This window comes from Mobula hypostoma, chromosome 5 (genome assembly GCF_963921235.1).
Source record: "Mobula hypostoma chromosome 5, sMobHyp1.1, whole genome shotgun sequence".
NCBI classification, from domain to species: domain Eukaryota; kingdom Metazoa; phylum Chordata; class Chondrichthyes; order Myliobatiformes; family Myliobatidae; genus Mobula; species Mobula hypostoma.
Genome location: NC_086101.1, coordinates 193,659,015 through 193,677,261, shown reverse-complemented (window position 1 = coordinate 193,677,261; position 18,247 = coordinate 193,659,015). Strand labels below are relative to the sequence as shown.

At 40.7% G+C, this 18,247-nt stretch overlaps 1 protein-coding gene across 2 annotated transcripts in view; it reads left to right on the top strand.

Annotated features, from left to right (window-relative positions):
- rictora (RPTOR independent companion of MTOR, complex 2 a) overlaps positions 1–18,247 on the top strand; it is a 215,735-nt gene that overhangs the window by 66,769 nt on the left and 130,719 nt on the right. For both annotated transcript variants that reach the window (XM_063049615.1, XM_063049614.1), the window contains exons 4-6: positions 2,443–2,507; positions 4,516–4,647; positions 10,423–10,486. In XM_063049615.1, the coding sequence (XP_062905685.1) occupies positions 2,443–2,507; positions 4,516–4,647; positions 10,423–10,486 (261 nt within the window). The remainder of the gene's footprint in view (positions 1–2,442; positions 2,508–4,515; positions 4,648–10,422; positions 10,487–18,247) is intronic.

The window sequence follows — 18,247 nt, the reverse complement described above, 5'->3', positions numbered from 1 at the left end:
ATCTGAGGGGGATTGTTAGGAGAATAGGTTGCAGAAAAAATTTATATGAGAATGGAATTGTTCTGTGAACCAGCATAGCTTCTATGATTTGAATGGCTTCCTTCCATGCCCTGAGGAAATAAGGAAAATTTGACACCAAACAGTATTTTAAGGAATGCTGGAAAAAAGGGGAATAAGATTTCAGGAGAGAATCCAGAGTTTAAATCTGTGACAACTGAAGTATTGTTAACTGTCATGAAGCAATTAAACTCTGTGTTGCCCAGGGTAATAACTTTAGCTCAAGCATATAGAAGCTGCCAGGTTAGGAGAAATTGTGGGGAAGCCTAGAGTAGGTTAAGTATGAAATATACAGTAGTTATTGGTGTTGAAGACATACAAGGGAGCAATCCAACATACAAGGGAGCTAAGGAGCTCATTGTTTTTGCTTTTAACTAAAATATGCAGTGCTGAACAAAAGCAATTCAGCCCAAAGGAGACACATCCAGTGTTTGTTCCCCTGCTTCATCAAATTTACTTTGCTTTAAAATGTCTTCATCCAGAATACTTACAGTTACTGGTATCTCAGTGTTGCGCCTCCATCTTTCCAATATCAAAAAGTTCGAATGTTGATGGGAGTATTTACATCTTGCATTGACCAAAAGAGGCTGTGGACTTCCCAATATTTTCATTAATTAGTTAAACAATGTTGCATCTGGCCATAGTTATTTGTAAAGTTTTAGCAGACAAGTGAGAATTAATTGGCTGAGAGTGTCCTGTTATCTGGGATGGGAGAAGCATTCATTTTCTATTGACATTGCTGAAATCTTGTCAAGTTATTTGCTGTATGATGAAACACTGGTGTAATACTATTTGGGTAAAGTTTAATTAACTATAAGCACTATTTAACATTATCCTATGATAAGTATTTTCATTTCAAATAAAATTGCAAGTCTCATCAAAGCTTACCAGTTTGCTAAATGCTGCCACGTTGTTGGTGTTCACGCAGACAATGACGGTGCATTAAGAACTTCACACTAAATCATTTAACCTTTTCATGTGCCACGGTAGTGTAGCACAGTGGTCCCCAACCTCCGGGCTGCGGACCGCTACATTGCCGCGAAGCATGCAGGGGTGCAGCGGTGGCCAGAACGCACCCAGCACATCTTTAAGAAAAAAGCCGAAATAAATAAGCTAATTAATTAGGTGCCGTCCGGCACGTAAATGTCGGCCCAGATCAGAGGCGATTGCCGGTTGCATTGCCTCTGATTTGGGCCAACACTTACGTGCTGGGTGGCACCTAATTAATTAGCTTGTTTATTTCGCCTTTTTTCTAGCCGGAACGCATCCAGCACATCTTTAAGAAAAAAGCCAAAATAAATAAGCTAATTAATTAGGTGCCGCCCGGCACGTAAATGTTGGCCCAGATCAGAGGCGATTGCCGATTGCATTGCCTCTGATCTGGGCCAACACTTACATGCCGGGTGGCACCTAATTAATTAGCTTGTTTATTTCGGCTTTTTTCTTAAAGATGTGCTGGGTGCGTTCTGGCCACCGCTGCATTCTTCACGACAATGTATCAGTCCGCGGCCCGGAGGTTGGGGACCACTGGTATAGCGGATAGCACAACCTCATTTCTGCTATGGGCATTGGTGTTCGGAGTTCAATTCCAATGTCCTTTTATTTCCTCCTCTGTGTGTGTGTGTGTGTTTCCTCCGGGTGCTCTGGTTTCCCCCCACAGTCCAAAGATGTAGGGGTTAGTAGGTGAATTAGTTATTGTAAATTGTCCTGTAATTAGGCTAGGGTTAAATTGGTTGTTAGACAGTGCGGCTCGAAGAGGAAAGGTCCTATTCTGCGGTGTACCTCTAAGAATGCTGCATGATAGTCAATTTTTTTCCTAAGCGCGTATTTCATGTTTTTAAAAAGATTTAAGTATTTTGTTTTCCCGGAGTCATTTAGAGGCACCTCACATTTATTGTGAGCAGGGTGTTAGAACATTTATGTTTTTAGTTTTACGGTGGAATGTTTTGCCACAGCCTGGTAAAAATACACTACAAGGCTTGTTTTAAGAAAAGGAAAAGGATAAATATGTAAAACACAAAAAGATATGGGAAAAAATGACGTAATGAGGTTTATTTTGGATTGCTGTACAACAGACAAGGCATATGGCTGTTTCTTATGGTGTAAGCTCAGTTAAAACTGATATTGCTTTGGAACCATTCTAATTTTTTTTTTTGTTTTGCCATGGAATGTATTTGACCCCAATTTGCCAATTACTCAGGTGTGATTCAAATCAAGAATTTTCAGTATGGACCCATCTTGTTCTGCAATGCAACAACATTAGTGTATTTGACCCTTGAACAATATTCTGTTTGGGACTGGATACAAAGTTTGCTATACAGCTTAGACTTTGACACTCTGTTTCATTTTTCATTTAACACAGTCTCTCCTTTTTTTTCTCCATAGTTACTTTGTAATGTTGGCCACTGTGAAGAAAAACTAGGTTTTACTTATGAAGAAATTATTATATGGTGAGTATGGAATGTGCCTGGAATTTGTCTCGGCCAGGTTACAATATTGACGTTGACCTGGAACCACAGGCATTTCAGCACCCCAAGCTGCTGCTGTTCAGTGAGACTGTAGTTTATTAGTAACTAGATTCATACACCTACCTTTACCCCATATTTGCTAATACCCATGGTTAACATAAATTGATGTCAAATTAACTATTAACAATCTAGGTTTCTGGAAAAGAAATTGAACTATTCCTTTTTGACTTTTCTTTTTTGAGCTATATCCTCTAGCCCTGAACTCCCCCATCCAGTGGAAATAAATTCCCTCTAAAGTTTAAAGGCATCCATTAGTCTTGCGAGACCATGGATCTGCACCTGGAAAGTCTTCGCTCTCCAGGGCACAGGCCTGGGCAAGGTTGTATGGAAGACCGGAAGTTGCCCATGCTGCAAGTCTCCCCTCTCCACGACACCGATGTCGTCCAAGGGAAGGGCAAGGGCCGATGTAGCTTGGCACCGGTGTCGTTGCAGAGTCGCTATATACCGCTTAATTGCCTTCAAGGCTTGAAAGTCATATCCTTCAAAATACCAGGAAATACAGTCCTCCTTTGTATTTTCTCTCTGTAATTTAACACTTTGGACTCTAGGTGAATCTGTAATGGATCTGTCATGAATCAACTTTGGACCTTAGTAAATCTGTAGGGCAGTTGTATGTTTCCTTCCAACAACAGCTGGTCACATAGTACTCCAGACATTGTCTAACCAAGGCTTTAAGCATTTTTCTCTTCTAGATTTAATGTCCATTAGAAGATTATTTGATTAATATCTAATACAACAGATCTGGATCTGAAGTCAAGTGTGTGGTAGCATTTGTTGGGGGGAGGGGGATTGTTGACATTGATTAATTTTTATATCTTCTGTTGCATTTCAATCCCTGGTTCAGAGAGTTTCTTCTGAGCAGCGATCTTTTTGGCTTTCTTTATATATTTAGCGATACAGTGAGGAATAGGCCCTTTTGGCTCTTGAGCCACGCCACCCCAGCGACCCCCCGACAGTCCCAATTAACCCTAACCTAATCACGGGACAATTTACAATGACCGTTAACCTACCCGGTATGTCTTTAGACCATGGGAGGCAACTAGAGCACTTGGAAAGCCACATGTTCCACGGGGAGGACATGCATAGACTGCTAACAGACGGTACTGGAATTGACCTCCAAGCTCTGAGGTCAAAGCACATGATTTGGATTTAAGTGAGGAAGAGTTGCGCAGCATCAGCCTCGCTCTCTCTTCCCAATTCCCATCTGGATCCAGTGGCAAGACAAGAGTCGAGACAGCTGGAGATGGGACTAGGCGCAGTGGATGACCAGGATGTCTTCTGTGTCTTGTCATGCTCTACACGTTCCACGACGCTTGCAGAGACTGCCTTCTTGACCGTTGGACCTTCTATTGGTCTCGTCCACTCAATCCGCTGGAGTTTTGTCTTCACCTACTGGGATAGACAACTCCCTATTTCACCGCGGGTTTGAGACCCGTCGGCTCCCTCACCTGGTTTAGCCGGCTTGTCGAAGCCGTTGCCCGGGGTGTGGCCGCTGTTGCATGCAAACAGCTACGGGAAGCCACAGGTGAGAGCTGAGTGCCAGGTGGGGACCAAAGGTGGACTAACCGCCGGAGGTGCTACTCCTCCCTGATGCCCCACACACCCCAGAGTAGTAGGGTAGTGGTCAATGTAATGCTATTACAGCACCAGCAACTTTAGTTCGGGTCCTGCCACAGTCTGTAAGGAATATCTGTGACCACATGGGTTTCCCTCGTGCTCCAATTTCCTCCCATGTTCCAAAGACATATGGGTTAGTAGGTTAGTTGGTCACATGGGTGTGATTGAGTGGTGTGTGCTTGTTGGGCCAGGAAGACCGTGCTGTATCTCCAAATAAAATAAAGTGACCGCCCATTAATTGTGCAATACATTGAGGTGTGATGAAAGAACTTCTCTGCTCTTTTTCCATTAATAAACATTTGCTTTTGCACAGTTTGCGATTAGCATTGTTAAATGAAGCCAAAGAGGTGCGTGCAGCTGGTCTCCGTGCGCTCCGATATCTCACTCGAGACTCCAGTATTCTCCAGAAGGTGCTGAGACTGCGCGTGGATTATTTAATAGCTAGGTTTGTAGGTTTTCTCTTTGATTATTTTTACTGTCTGATGTGTCATTATACTTCAGTCTTTTGCTAAACTGTTAAATGTACTAGGTGCTTGTTGATCTGAATATAAGGTACACTGTAAAATATTGTTCAGACCATGTTTGGGATATTGTGAGCAGTTTTGAGCCCCATATCTAAGGAAGGATGTCCTGCATTGAAAAGGGCCCAGAAGTTGTTTTTGTAAACGTTCCCAGAAATGAAAGAGTTAATATGTGAGGAGCATTTGGCTCTGGGCCTGTACTCACTGGAGTGTAGAAGAATGAGAAGGGGATGCCCTCATTCTCTACCAAGTGCTGAAGGCCGAGATGAATTGGATGTTGAGAGGATGCTTCCAAGAGGGAGAGTCTAGGACCAGAGGGCATAGCCTCAGAATCGAGGGACGTCCATTTAGAACAGATGAGGTGTTTCTTTAGCCAGAGCATGGTGAATCTGTGAAACATCGCCGCAGATGGCTGTGGGTGCCAAGTCATTGGATATACTTAAAGCAGAAGCAAGATGGTTCTTGATTAGTAAGGGGGTCAGAGAGGGGAAGGTTGAAGGGGGAAAATTAATCAGCCATGATCGAATGGCAGAGCAGACTTGAGGGGCTGAATGACCTAATTCTTCCCCTATGTCTTATGGTTTAATATGCAACTCAGAAAAGGTTGGGCTGAGTGTGCTGCAAGTTTTCACCTTATCTGAAGTTACTTTTATATTGGCTTATGAAGTGATAGTGTTATCATGGCTGACATGCAGCAATAAGAGAGATGAAATTTGCCAGGCTGAATCCAGGCAGACAGGATTCGGTTAGAAAGGTAGTGGACCCTGCAGCTACAACTTCCAGGTCTCAAAGTAAGCAGAGGTTACATAAGAGGATGATTTAGAGAAAACAAAGATAGCATGCGGTCAAACTGTCAGGAAGAGCAGGCAGATGCTAGGACAAAATTGCAGCCAGCAGGGTGGGTATTAGTGCATTAGGGATGCAGAATTAAAAAGGGTAGCAAATACAATACTCAAAGTGTTATTTCTCAGTGCATGGAGTTTAAGAAATATGGTGGATGATCTTGTTGCACTTTTACAGATTGTCGTGTATGATGTTGTGGCCATCACTGAATCGTGGCTGAAGGATGGTTGTAGGTGGGAGCTGAATATGCAAGGTTACATATTATATCAGAGAGATAGGAAGGTAGGCAGAGGGGGTGGGGTGGCTCTGCTGGTAAAGAATGGCATCAAATTAGAAAGATGTCACATAGGACTGGAAGATGTTGAATCCTTGTGGGTTGAGTTAAGAAACTACAAGGGTAAAAGGACTTTGATGGCAGTTATATACAGGCCCCCGAACAGTAGCTAGGATGTGGACTACAGATTACAATGGGAAATAGATAAGACATGTCAAATGGGCAATGTTACGATAATCGGGGGAGATTTTAACATGCCAGTAGATTGGGAAAATCAGGTTGGTACAAGATCCCAAGAGTGAATTAGTTGAATACCTATGAGATGGTTTTTTAGACAGTTTGTTGTTTGAGCCTACCAGGGGATCAGTGATTGGGTGGACTGGGTGTTATGTAGTGAACCAATGGCGATTAGTGATCTTAAAATAAAGGAACCGTTCAAAGGCAGTGATCACAGTATGATTGAGTTCAACTTCAAATTTGATAGGTAGCAGTATTTCAGTGGAGTAAAGGAAATTACAGTGGTATGAGAGAGAAGTTGGCCCAAGTAAATTGGAAGGATATGCTGGCAGGGATGACAGCAGAGCAACAGTGGCATAAGTTTCTGGAGAAAATGAGGAAGGTGCAGGATAGATGTATTCCAAAAACAAAGAAATAAACCCTCAATTGGCAAAATTGTACGACTATGGCTGATAAGGGAAGTCAAAGCTAATGTAAAAGCAAAAGAGAGGGCATACAACAAAGCAAAAATTAGCAGGAAGTTAGAGGGTTATGAAGTTTTCAAAAACCTATAGAAAATAACTAAAAGAATCATTAGGAGGGAAAAGATGTTGGAGTCAATTGTTAAGAAAAAGTTAATGGAGTACTTGGTAACACAGGACAAAATAGGACAAAGTCAGCATGGTTTCCTTCAGGGAAAATCCTGCCTGATGAACCTGTGGAATTCCTTAAGCAGATTACAAGTAGGATAGATAAAGGGGATGCATTGGATATTGTCTATGAGAGCAAGCTAGCAAACAATATCAAGATGGATAAAAAGTTGTTTCAAGTATATAAAAGAGAGATGAGAGTGGATATAGGACTACTAGAAAATGAGACCAGAGAAATAATAACAGGGGACAAAGAGATGGCAGATGAACTAAATGAGTATTTTGCATCGATCTTCACTGTGGATGACAGTAGCAGTATACCAGGTGTTTAAGGGTGTGAGGGAAGAGAATGAATGAATGATCTTTATTATCATTATACATAGGTACAATGAAACTCTGTTTGGCTTCCTCTCAGGCAATTAAATAAAGCGGTAGATAAAAACAAGACAGTAGTAGAAAATCAGTATTAAATAGATAAGTAGCAGAAAGTCAGTTGCAGCAGCACCAGAATATCACAGTAATGCACAAAGTGCTGTTAGTGCCAGTATTTGAGTCCTTGTGTGTGTGTGTGTGCTCACAGTTTCAGTCATTGTTCTGTGGGAGTGGTGTGATGGAGGCCACAGCTCTGGGATAGAAGCTGTTCCTCAGTCTATTTGCTCTGGCTTTTAGTGTCCTGAACCTTTTGCTGGACGGCTGCAGGTCAAACAGGGAGTGGCCGGGGTGTGTGGTGTCTCTGATTATGCTGATTGCTTTCCTCCTGAGTCTGCTGGAATAGATGGTGTCCAGTCTTGGGAGCTCCATCCTGACAATTTGCAGTTACTATTACAAGGGAGAAGGTGCTCTGAAAGCTGAAAGACCTAAAGGTGCACAATTCACCTGGACCAAATGAACCGCTCCTTAGGGTTCTGAAAAAGTAGTGGCAGAGATTGTGGAGACATTAGTAATGATCTTTCAAGAATCATTGGACTCTGGCTTGGTTCTCTAGGACTGGAAAATTGCAAATGTCACCCCACTCTTTAAGAAAGGAGGAGAGCAGGAGAAAGGAAATTATAGACCAGTTAATCTGACCTCAGTGGTTGGGAAGGTCTTGGAGTAAATTATTAAGGATGAGATAATGGAGTACTTGGTGACACAGGACAAGATAGGACAAAGTCAGCATGGTTTCCTTCAGGGAAAAACCTGCCTGGCGAACTTGTTGGAATTCTTTAAGGAGATTACAAGTAGGATAGATAAAGGGGATGCATTGGATGTTGTCAATTTGGATTTTCAAAAGGCCTTTGACAAGGTGCCACACAGGAGGCTGTTTTCAATGAAACCTTTTGAATGTTGAAAGGCCTGGACAGAGTAGATGTGGAAAGGATGTTTCCCATGGTGGTGGAGTCTAGGATGTGGGCACAGCCTCTGGATGCAGAGAAATTTCTTTAGCCGGAGGGTGGTGAAATTGTAGAACTTGTTATCCTAGACAGCTGTGGAGGCCAGGTCTGTAGGTTTATTTAAGACAGATTGATGGGTTGTTGATTGGACACGGCATCAAAAGTTACAGGAAGGTTGGGGAGGGGGAATGAAAGAATCAGCCATGATTGAATGGCGGAGCAGACTTGATGGGCCAAATGGTCTAATTCTGCTCCTATGTCCTATTATGGTCTTGTGGTCTAATCAATTTTGCTTTTTATTGATCCAGTTCGGTCACATTTTGAACTAATGACTTAATCTGAAGGGAGACAGTATCTTATTTATCAATGTTAGTATGACCCTAAGTAGTGAACTTGATGAACATGTATTCAAAGTTTGAATATATAAATATTAAAGTAAAAAGTGAGTTTGTCAGATGCACGGGGACATGTACATAGCAGTCAGTGTGACGCTATTACAGCTCGGGGCATTGGAGTTTGGAGTTCACTTCTGGCATCTTCTAAGGAATCTGTACGTCATCCACGTGGAATGTGTGGGTTTCCTTGGGTTGCTCTGGTTCCTTCCCAGTCCAAGATGTACTGGTTAGTAGGTTAATTGGTCATTGTAAAGTGTCCCATGATTAGGCTAGGGTTAAATCAGGTGATTGCTGGGCAGCACGACTCAAAGGGCCGGAAGAGTCTGTTCTGCACTGTAACTCTAAAATAAATAAATGTCTGAAAAACTCATCTGCAGCAGCTTCACAGACACATGGTATCAGATAAGCAAGATTTGTGAGAAAGAATGTAAATTAGCCATAAACTATACATAGTTTTCAGAAAAAAGACCAAAATCGGAGTCTATTTTAGTGCAAAGTAGTCACAGCGGCCATAAATAACAGGAATTCTGCAGATGCTGGAAATTCAAGCAACATACATCAAAGTTGCTGGTGAACGCAGCAGGCCAGGCAGCATCAATAGGAAGAAGCGCAGTCGACGTTTCAGGCCGAGACCCTTCGTCAGGACTAACTGAAGGAAGAGTAGCGTTTTTCCTGTTGGTTCAAGAACCAAATGATTGAAGGGAAGTAGACGTTTTTGAACCCAGAAGTGTGGGACTTCAGGTCTGTACCTCCTGCCTAATGGTAGTTGCGAGAAGATGGCATGGCCTGTATGGTGGAGATCTTTGGATGTTGCCTAGATATTACTTATTGTGGGGAGGGATATGCCAGTGATGTACTGAGCTGAGTCCACTTGTCTCTGCCGCTTATTTTTGTAAAAATTATAAAATAATGTACATGAAACAGAAGTTGTTGGTCTGCAAACTGACATAGATGTTCAACTATATTATATTTTTATTTTAAAATCTGTGATTGTTAGTGTCAGGCTTTCAGCAGGAATCTTGTCTTAATACAGATTTCATTCTATTGCAATATTAATAAAGATGAAGTTTAGCTTTAGTTATCACATGTACATCAAAACATAGTCAAATGTGTCATTTGTGTCAATGAAATGATAGTTAAGAAATCTTTAAAACACCTTAGAAGGTACCCAACATCTCAAGATAATTGAAATATAGTGACATTGAAATTGAAGGAAATCTTAAGGGGTGAATTTGAGTGTGTGTTAACTATCTGATCAGCCCAGCCCTCTCTACTATCAATGAAAACTGATTTTCTCATTTGGTGCAACTTGTAGGTGCCGTAGTCCCCTGGCTGCATCAGTTGTACTCTGAGCATTGAGTCCTGTGACATCCCACTGGTCATTGGTTACCAATCAGAAAACCACTCCCTTATCCTGCTCTGTTTTCCCTGGCTGTTGACCAATCTTCTGTTTATGCTATTGTGTTACCTAAACCGCCTTTGACTGACTCTTGGGTTGTGACTTAACTTATTGTGAGCCTTGAGGTTGAAATTTTGGTTCCCTGTATCAACTCTAGTCCAAAAAAACACTAAAAAAAATTTGTTAGATACATTTATTTCCTTTATTCAGCCATGTGGAATCTACTTTATTGCGTCATTTTCCAAATGTTCTTTTATTAATTGATTCTAGCAGTTTTTCAAGAATATGCATTAGGCTAATTGGCCTATAGTTACCTGCCTCTTTCTCTTTTTGAGTACATTGGCCATTTTCCAATATTTTTACACTTCTGCAGACTCCGAGGATGTTTGGAAATTAACCTCATTAGTTTGCCTAATGCTATTTGTCAGGTGAAATACAGTAAAATGTATTGACAGATCACTCAAATACAATAAAGATGAGAGATATTACAGTGCAGTAGTACAGTTCTTGATTGAACACGTTTTTATTTTTGTCATCCATTTCCTCTAGGTGTATAGACATCCAACAGAGTAACGAGGTGGAACGGACGCAAGCACTTCGATTAGTTCGGAAGGTAAATTACCAAGAGCAGCACTGCTTTCATATTGGACCTGCAAATACTATCATACATGAGGAACACACAAAATGCCAGAGGAACTCAGTAGGTCAGGCAGAATCTATGGAGAGGAATAAACTGTGGCGTTTTGGGCGAAGGCATTCTGGGTGAGCACATGGCTGAGGAGCCAGAGGGCAGCAGAGATCACAGGGGGAGCAGTAAGAGAGAATCTGACTGAACTCCTGTCGAAAGAAAAGATTTAAACAACTTCAGGGTAGGCATCCCTCAAAGAGATTTCACAATGGAGCAGCAAATTAGATTCTGCAGATGCTGGAAATCTTGAACACACAAAGTGTTGGAGGAACTCAGCAGGTCAGATGCTACAAGCTGGAGGCAGGGTTGTTTGAATGACAGGTTAAACCCATATTATTCCCGTTGGCTGGGAAGTTCTGTTTAAGGTTTCCAAAATTTGTTATCCTTCATGAAGAAACTGCTGGTTGGATAGATAAGAAAATGAGATTTTCTCTTTTCCCTGCTGACTATTCCTGACTATAGCCAACACTGGATAAACGCATTTCTAAGTTGGAACTTGGCACGTGGCTAAGTGGTTAAGGCATTGGACTAGCGACCTGAAGGTCGTGAGTTCGAGCCCCAGCTGAGGCAATGTGTTGTGTCCTTGAGCAAGGCACTTAATCACACATTGCTTTGCGACGACACCGGTGCCAAGCTGTATTGGCCCTAGTGCCCTTCCCTTGGACAACATCGGTGTCGTGGAGAGGGGAGACTTGCAGCATGGGCAACTGCTGGTCTTCCATACAACCTTGCCAGGCCTGCACCCTGGAGAGTGAAGACTTTCCAGGTGCAGATCCATGGTCTCGTAAGACTAACGGATGCCTTTACTTAAGTTGGACAAGGTGGCTACCTAAGGGAGGGTGAATCTCAGTTGTATTCTGTATAAATAAATGTACTTTTGAATCTTTGAATAATGTAGAAGGACCTTTATTTCTTATCTACGCTGTGCTGTATCGATCAGGCTCATTCAAAGGGTTAGCTTTAATTTTTAACTCTCTCTGCACTTGTAATAATTTGAAATGATTGTGAGATGAATCTTAGGTTTGATCTATGCAAATCTGAATAAAGTTCCATAATATATTATTTAAAACTTCGCTGAAGAAGTGGGAATAATTAAAAAACGAAGACTGAACGGAAGAATCTATCTGCAGATCAGTCTTGCCTGTTAGATTCTTTCCCATGGTCTGAATGCCAATTGCTTTAAAAGTACCTTTCATCATCATTTTACTGACTGATGCTGTCCATTTCAATCCCCTTTTCCAGAATGATCTATTCACTTTAAGCAGCTTTCAATAGACAACAAATGCATATTCCTGAAGCCTTCAGTTATCTCTATGCACCTTTCACAAAGTAAGCTGATTTGAATTTCCTTAACTTTTCCTCAGATCTGAAATGTCTGATAATCAGAAATTTTCATCAATGCAGATTTTGCTCTTGACAGAAGCAGAATCTTGCGGATGGTGAAAGTGAAAGTGCTGGGGGAAAACGGAGACAATAAGTCAGTTAATGTTTCAGGTCAGTGAAGAGCTTCCATTTATTCTTCCCAATTAGACCTATTCCCATTTCTTTTTCAAAAAGCAGATTTTAATTTATTAAACTTAGAAGTGAAAATTACACTGGAATTGAATTAGTTCTGTAAACATGAACCTGAAAAATTAACTGACTGTACAAATATTGAGACCTGCTGAATACTACCAGCATTTGATCATGCCTGCTCTGATTGAGAGGCTAAGGTTGTGAACACAACTCCTGATGAAAGAGGAAGAGAACAGATTCATTCTCTTGGTGCCAGATACATCAGGTAAAGATTGAGCTGGTGAGTGAACAGAGAGATGAAGGAGCATTTAAAATGCTAGAATAATTGCAACCATAACAGAACTTTGGGGTGCCACAGTGGCTTGGCAGTTAGCATAATGCTATTACAGCTCAGGCATCAGAGTTCAAAGTTCAATTCCAATGTCATCTGTAAGGAGTTTGCACATTCTCCCCATGAACCATGTGAATTTCCTCCCACAATCCAAATATGTACAGGCTAGTAGGTTAATTGGTAATTGTAAATTGTCCTGTGATTAGGCTAGAGTTAAATAGATAGGTGAGTCTCATTGGGCCAGAAGGGCCTATTCTGTGCTGTACCTCTAAATAAACAAATTTACATATTGCACAAAAATTCTATTGACTTTTGGACAAATGTATTTTTTATTATGTAGAGCTGATGTGATTTGCAGGTAACTCTCAATCTCCTGCTATCTCTGAGGGTCTAACCTGGTCCCAACATATTGATGTAGTCATAAAGAAGGCAAGACAGCGGCTATACTTTATTAGGAGTTTGAAGAGATTTGGCATGTCAACAAATACACTCAAAAACTTCTATAGTTGTACAGTGGAGAGCATTCTGACAAGCTGCATCACTGTCTGGTATGGAGGGGCTACTGCACAGGACCGAAAGAAGCTGCAGAAGGTTGTAAATCTAGTCAACTCCATCTTGGGTACTAGCCTACAAAGTACCCAGGACATCTTCAGGGAGCAGTGTCTCAGAAAAGCAGCGTCCATTATTAAGGACCTCCAGCACCCAGCGCATGCCCTTTTCTCACTGTTATCATCAGGTAGGAGATACAGAAGCCTGAAGACACACACTCAGCGATTCAGGAACAGCTTCTTCCCCTCTGCCATCCGATTTCTAAATGGACGTTGAAGCTTTGCATGCTACCTTACTTGTTTTAATATACAGTATTTCTGTTTTTGCATATTTTTTATTCAATATACGCAATTGATTTACTTGTTTATTTATTATGTTTTATTTAATTTATTTTTTTCTCTCTCTCTGCTAGATTATGTATTGCATTGAACTACTGCTGCTAAGTTAACAAATTTCACGTCAAGTGCCAGTGATAATAAACCTTATTCTGATATTTCTGTGAGGTTGACGAGTAATTGGCATGACATTTCTCATTTACCAAAACTTTGTTATTTTATTGTAATATCTAAAAATTCCTGGAAGAACTCAACAGGTCATGCGGCATCTATGGAAAACAATGAAGAGTTGACTTTTCAGGCCGAGGCCCTTTATCAGGAATTCCGCTGAGTTCTTCCAGCAATTTGTGCACGTTTCTCTGGATTTCCAACATCCGCGGAATCTCCAGTGTTTATTATTTTATTGTATGTTGATTATGGCTTTCAAGGTTAATTTTAATGATTGACTACTCCCTCTTTCTCATCCCGCACTGAATTCAGAGAAAAACCCACTTCATCCTTATCATGATCTTTTGGTCAATCATCACAAAAAATCATTTATTCCCCTAGATTTGCATGTTAGTGAGCTCTGAATATAAGTCAGAGTTTTCTGAGAAAGACCACACCCTATAGCACCAGTATTTATTTTGTGGACGTATTGCTATACCAAGTTCCTATTGACATTCTTTTGATAAGGAAAAGGTGTGGTTGAACTTCCTTCAGACAGACTGGGCAGTATAAATTAGCAGATTAAAACTCTATCGGAGCTGTAATTAACTAAAAATCAGAAGTAACAAAATACTAGTACTTTGCATCTGTGTCAACTCCTTGCAAAAGTTGAAAATTAGATTCTGGTGTCTCCCTATCTTGCAAGTTCTGCTTCAGTTTTAAAACATTACCTTTGCTTTCCTCCATTTGTGGCCCATCATTCTGTGTAAAGAAATTTCAGCTACTTTCACAGACAGCTTTGATATTATGCTAACAGTTAGATGCAAACATTTCTTCTACACCAAATGCTGGGTGGATTGTCTGCTGTTTAAAACAACATTGGAACAGACCTGATTGTGTTCTGTAGAGATGGTGGCTCTCAGCAGAAAGGGAAGTATTTCTTTCCTAAATTTGTTATCTTTTATTTTCAATGATGTTGAGGTCAACTAAATTCACTTTGATCTTTGCAGAAGAGGTTAAGGAGATTTTTTTCCCCCACTGTTGGTATAATCTGGTTGTGAACCCAATTATGGAAGATGGACAGAATGAGGAGGAAAAACACAAGGGCTTTGCCAGATGCTGGTTATTTTATTCTCCCTGATCAGGTTTCTGTGGAAAATGTTATTTATCTTCTCTTCCCTCACCTGGTCATGAAAGTATTTGCTGTGGCAGTTACCTTTTCAAGAGCGGTTCTGAATTTTCAGTTATTATGGGGGAAAACATCACAAGAAGCTAAGAATAGGAACAGGCCCATGACGTACAATCTTTGGGACCCACTCTGCCATCCATTCTGATCATCACTGATTTGCTCATCAGCCTTAAATTTGGTTGTCTGCTTGATCCTTTTAGTTTCACCTATCTGTGAAATGTACCCCATACTCTAATCTGCTTTGATGTCTCAGACTACTTATCGGTATCTTTATGAAATGCTACTTTTTTTGATATCTTTGCAATTGAAATCTTGTTTTCATAAGATTTTATCTATGTTGGTTTTACAAAATAGATTAAAGCCAGAATATACCAATTTTTCTACCATTTATCAAAGTAAGTTTATTATCAAATTGCGTATATATATATATATATATATATGTTACCATATACTACATTAAGACTCATTTTCTTGCAGATATTTACCGGAAAATAAAGAAATGCAATAGAGTTTACAGAAAACTATGCATAAAGACTGACAACCAACCAATATGCAAATGAAGACATTGTGCAAATAATAAATAATACCAGGAGCATGAACTGTAAAGTCATTGAAAATGTGTCTGTAGGTCGTAGATCTTCTGTCTCAATACCAAATTCGTGTGCTGTCTGCACACCCTGATGCCTTCGTGTAGAAATCTGTTTGTGTCCAGAAATATGTTCAGTGACTGGCCTCCACTGCCTCCTATGGTGGAGAGTTCTACCATGTTCACCACGCTTTGAATTAACATATTTTCCTAGTTTCTATCCTAAATGTCTTATCCATATTCATATTCTAAAACTATTTTCCTTGGTGTTAGCAATTGCATTCTCTCCTTCCAACCCCCTCCAACCACAGCTAGTTTAAATATCCTCTCTACATTCGGTCTGTGTAGGCTTGTCAGAAATTTGTACACTTCTATATTTTCTTTTTCTAACTACATAGGTTAGTATAGTACAGGAGCAGGGTCCTTGGCCCAGATAAGCTGCATTATTGCCTGTACGTGGTCCCTTGATTCCCTGTCTATTCATGTGCTTGTCTAAATGCTTTTTAAACATTATTGTCTTATCTGCTTCCACTACTTCCTGTGGCCGGGCACTTCAAGCACCCACCAATGAAACTTGGCTTGTAAATCTCCTTTAAATTTTCCCTCTCTCACCTTAAAGCTATATCTTCTTGTATTTGACATAAGTTTGCATGGTAACATGTAGGGCAGCACTGTAACGTAGTGGTTAAACTGTCTGAACAGTTTATATGTTCTTACGACCATGTAGGCAGCTCAAATTGTCAGCACACTTTAGGCACCAACATAGTATGCCCATAACTCACTAACCCTCACCATGCCTTTGGAATATGGGAGGATATCGGAGCATCCAAAGACCACTGGGAGAACATATAAACTCCTTACAACGGTGGGACTTGAGCCCTCATCCCCTCATCGGTGATTGCTGGCGCTGAAAAGCATTGTGCTAACCACTACCCTGTGTGGCGCCCATCTGTCCGGTACATAGCCATTACGTACTGACCCTCTTGCTCTCCGTCACCTGAACTTCGGGATCGAGTTGCTTTCCTTTGACCAGGTGTTTATATGCATGTCGAAAGTAGGTTTATTATCACTGACGTATGTTGTAAGATTAGTTTTGCAGCAGCAGTATAGTGCCAATACATAAAATATACTATTAACTATAATAAGAAATATAAAGAAACAGTCTGAGTTGAATATCCTAACAAGGATGTCAGCACTTTCAGCTACAGCAGCTTACTCTGTTCGTGCTGTCTTCCGATAAGTGAGCAAAAGTTCACTCAGGCTCAGGGTTGTGTAGATTAGCTCCGCTGCACGCAATTTCATTGAGACCAGAAATAAATTGGGCTGAGGTTTTGTGAGTCGATCTTGTTTTTTTTGCAATAAAGGTAATTCTAATTTGACTGGACTTCCTGTTGTGTGGCTTTCAGCTGAAAACTGTGGCTATGTGCATCAGATTTCTCAGTGAAATCCTGCTATTTGCATAGTCCAGCTGACAAACAGAACAAAACAGGCTGGTGGTGACCCTGTAGAGATGGTGATGGATGTACCAGGAATTCCCCGCTTAGCTCTGTCTGTGTTATGACTCAATGTGAAGGAAATTGCCGTAATAAATTTTACAATTGTGTGGGTGTATTGAATGCATTGAAGTGTTTTTTTTAAATTTGCTGAACGTTTATTTGAAATGCTTATTTTTGGCATGAATTACTGCCAGAATGAGGACTGCATGAGTTACGTTTAGAATAAACCTCTTTAACATAGTCAAATTTTCTGTTATTTACATTGGAGCAGTGAGTGAAAGTTAACAATGAAAAGAATCAGCATGGGGTTTTGTTATCGGTGACATGTGGCATGAAATTTGTTGATTTGTGGCAGCAGACATACAAGTTACAGAAAATTAAATAAACAATGTAAAAGAAGTACTGTTTGGGGGTTCATGGACCATTCAGCAATCTGCTGGTGAAGGGGAAGAAGCTGTTCCTAAAACTTTTGAGCGTGGGTCTTCAGACTCCTGTTTGGCCTCCCTGATGTTAGTCATGAGAAGAGGGCACCTCCTGACTGGAGAGGGTCCATATTGTTGGATACCACTTTCTTAAAGCATCACCTTTTAAAAATGTCCTCAGTGACTGGATTGGTCTACAACTCTCTACAGCATCTTCTTCTGATCCTCTTTATTGGCAGAGTCTATAAGCCTCTGCAGCCTCTTGCAATCCTGCGCATTGCAGCCTCCATCCCAGGCTATGATGCGACCAGCCAATATTCTCGATTATACATTTGTACCTGTAGAATTAATCTCTATTGTACCTATAGAATTATTGTACTAGAGTCCGAATATTTTCACTGTTTGCCTTACCCTGCCTCTTCATGGTGACCTCTTGAAAGTGTGCAAGGTACGTCTTACAAATTTGACAATCTGTTGCAAGTTACATTACCATTGTCTCCTTTTATTAACCAGTCTTCTTGTAAGGTGTGTATCTGTGGAGCGTACCACAATAGGGCTCAATTGTGTCCCTTAGTCTACGTGCATGTGTATTAATTTTCCAAACAAATCTGCAACTGAACTTGGTGGTTATGGAATTCCTCACTGGGTTATTTTATTTTCACCCTTCTGGCCATCAGACCACCTAGTGTCAGGATGCCCCCGGTAACCAGCTACATCTGCTTGGTGAAAATGTCCACTGATTGGTAGACCAAATGATCAATTGTTTTAACTCCTTATGGTCCATTTATATGATGTAGAATAGATTAGAAACTAAACAAACAAAGTAATTGGTCCTGATGAAAGGTCTCGGCCCAAAACGACAACTATTTATTCCTTTCCATAGATGCTACCTAACCTGCTGAGTTCCTCCAGCATTTTGTGTGTTACTTGAGATTTCCAATGTCTGCAGAATCTCTTACGTTTATCAAAATAATTGGAATGCTGTGATGCCATTATTTATTTTCTGACAATTTTTTATAAGTGTTTCACAGCTTGTTGGAGAAATTCAGAAAAGGTAGGTCACTGTTAGAAACCTATTTTGACCAACAAAATGAGTTTTGCTTGTATGGAGAAAGG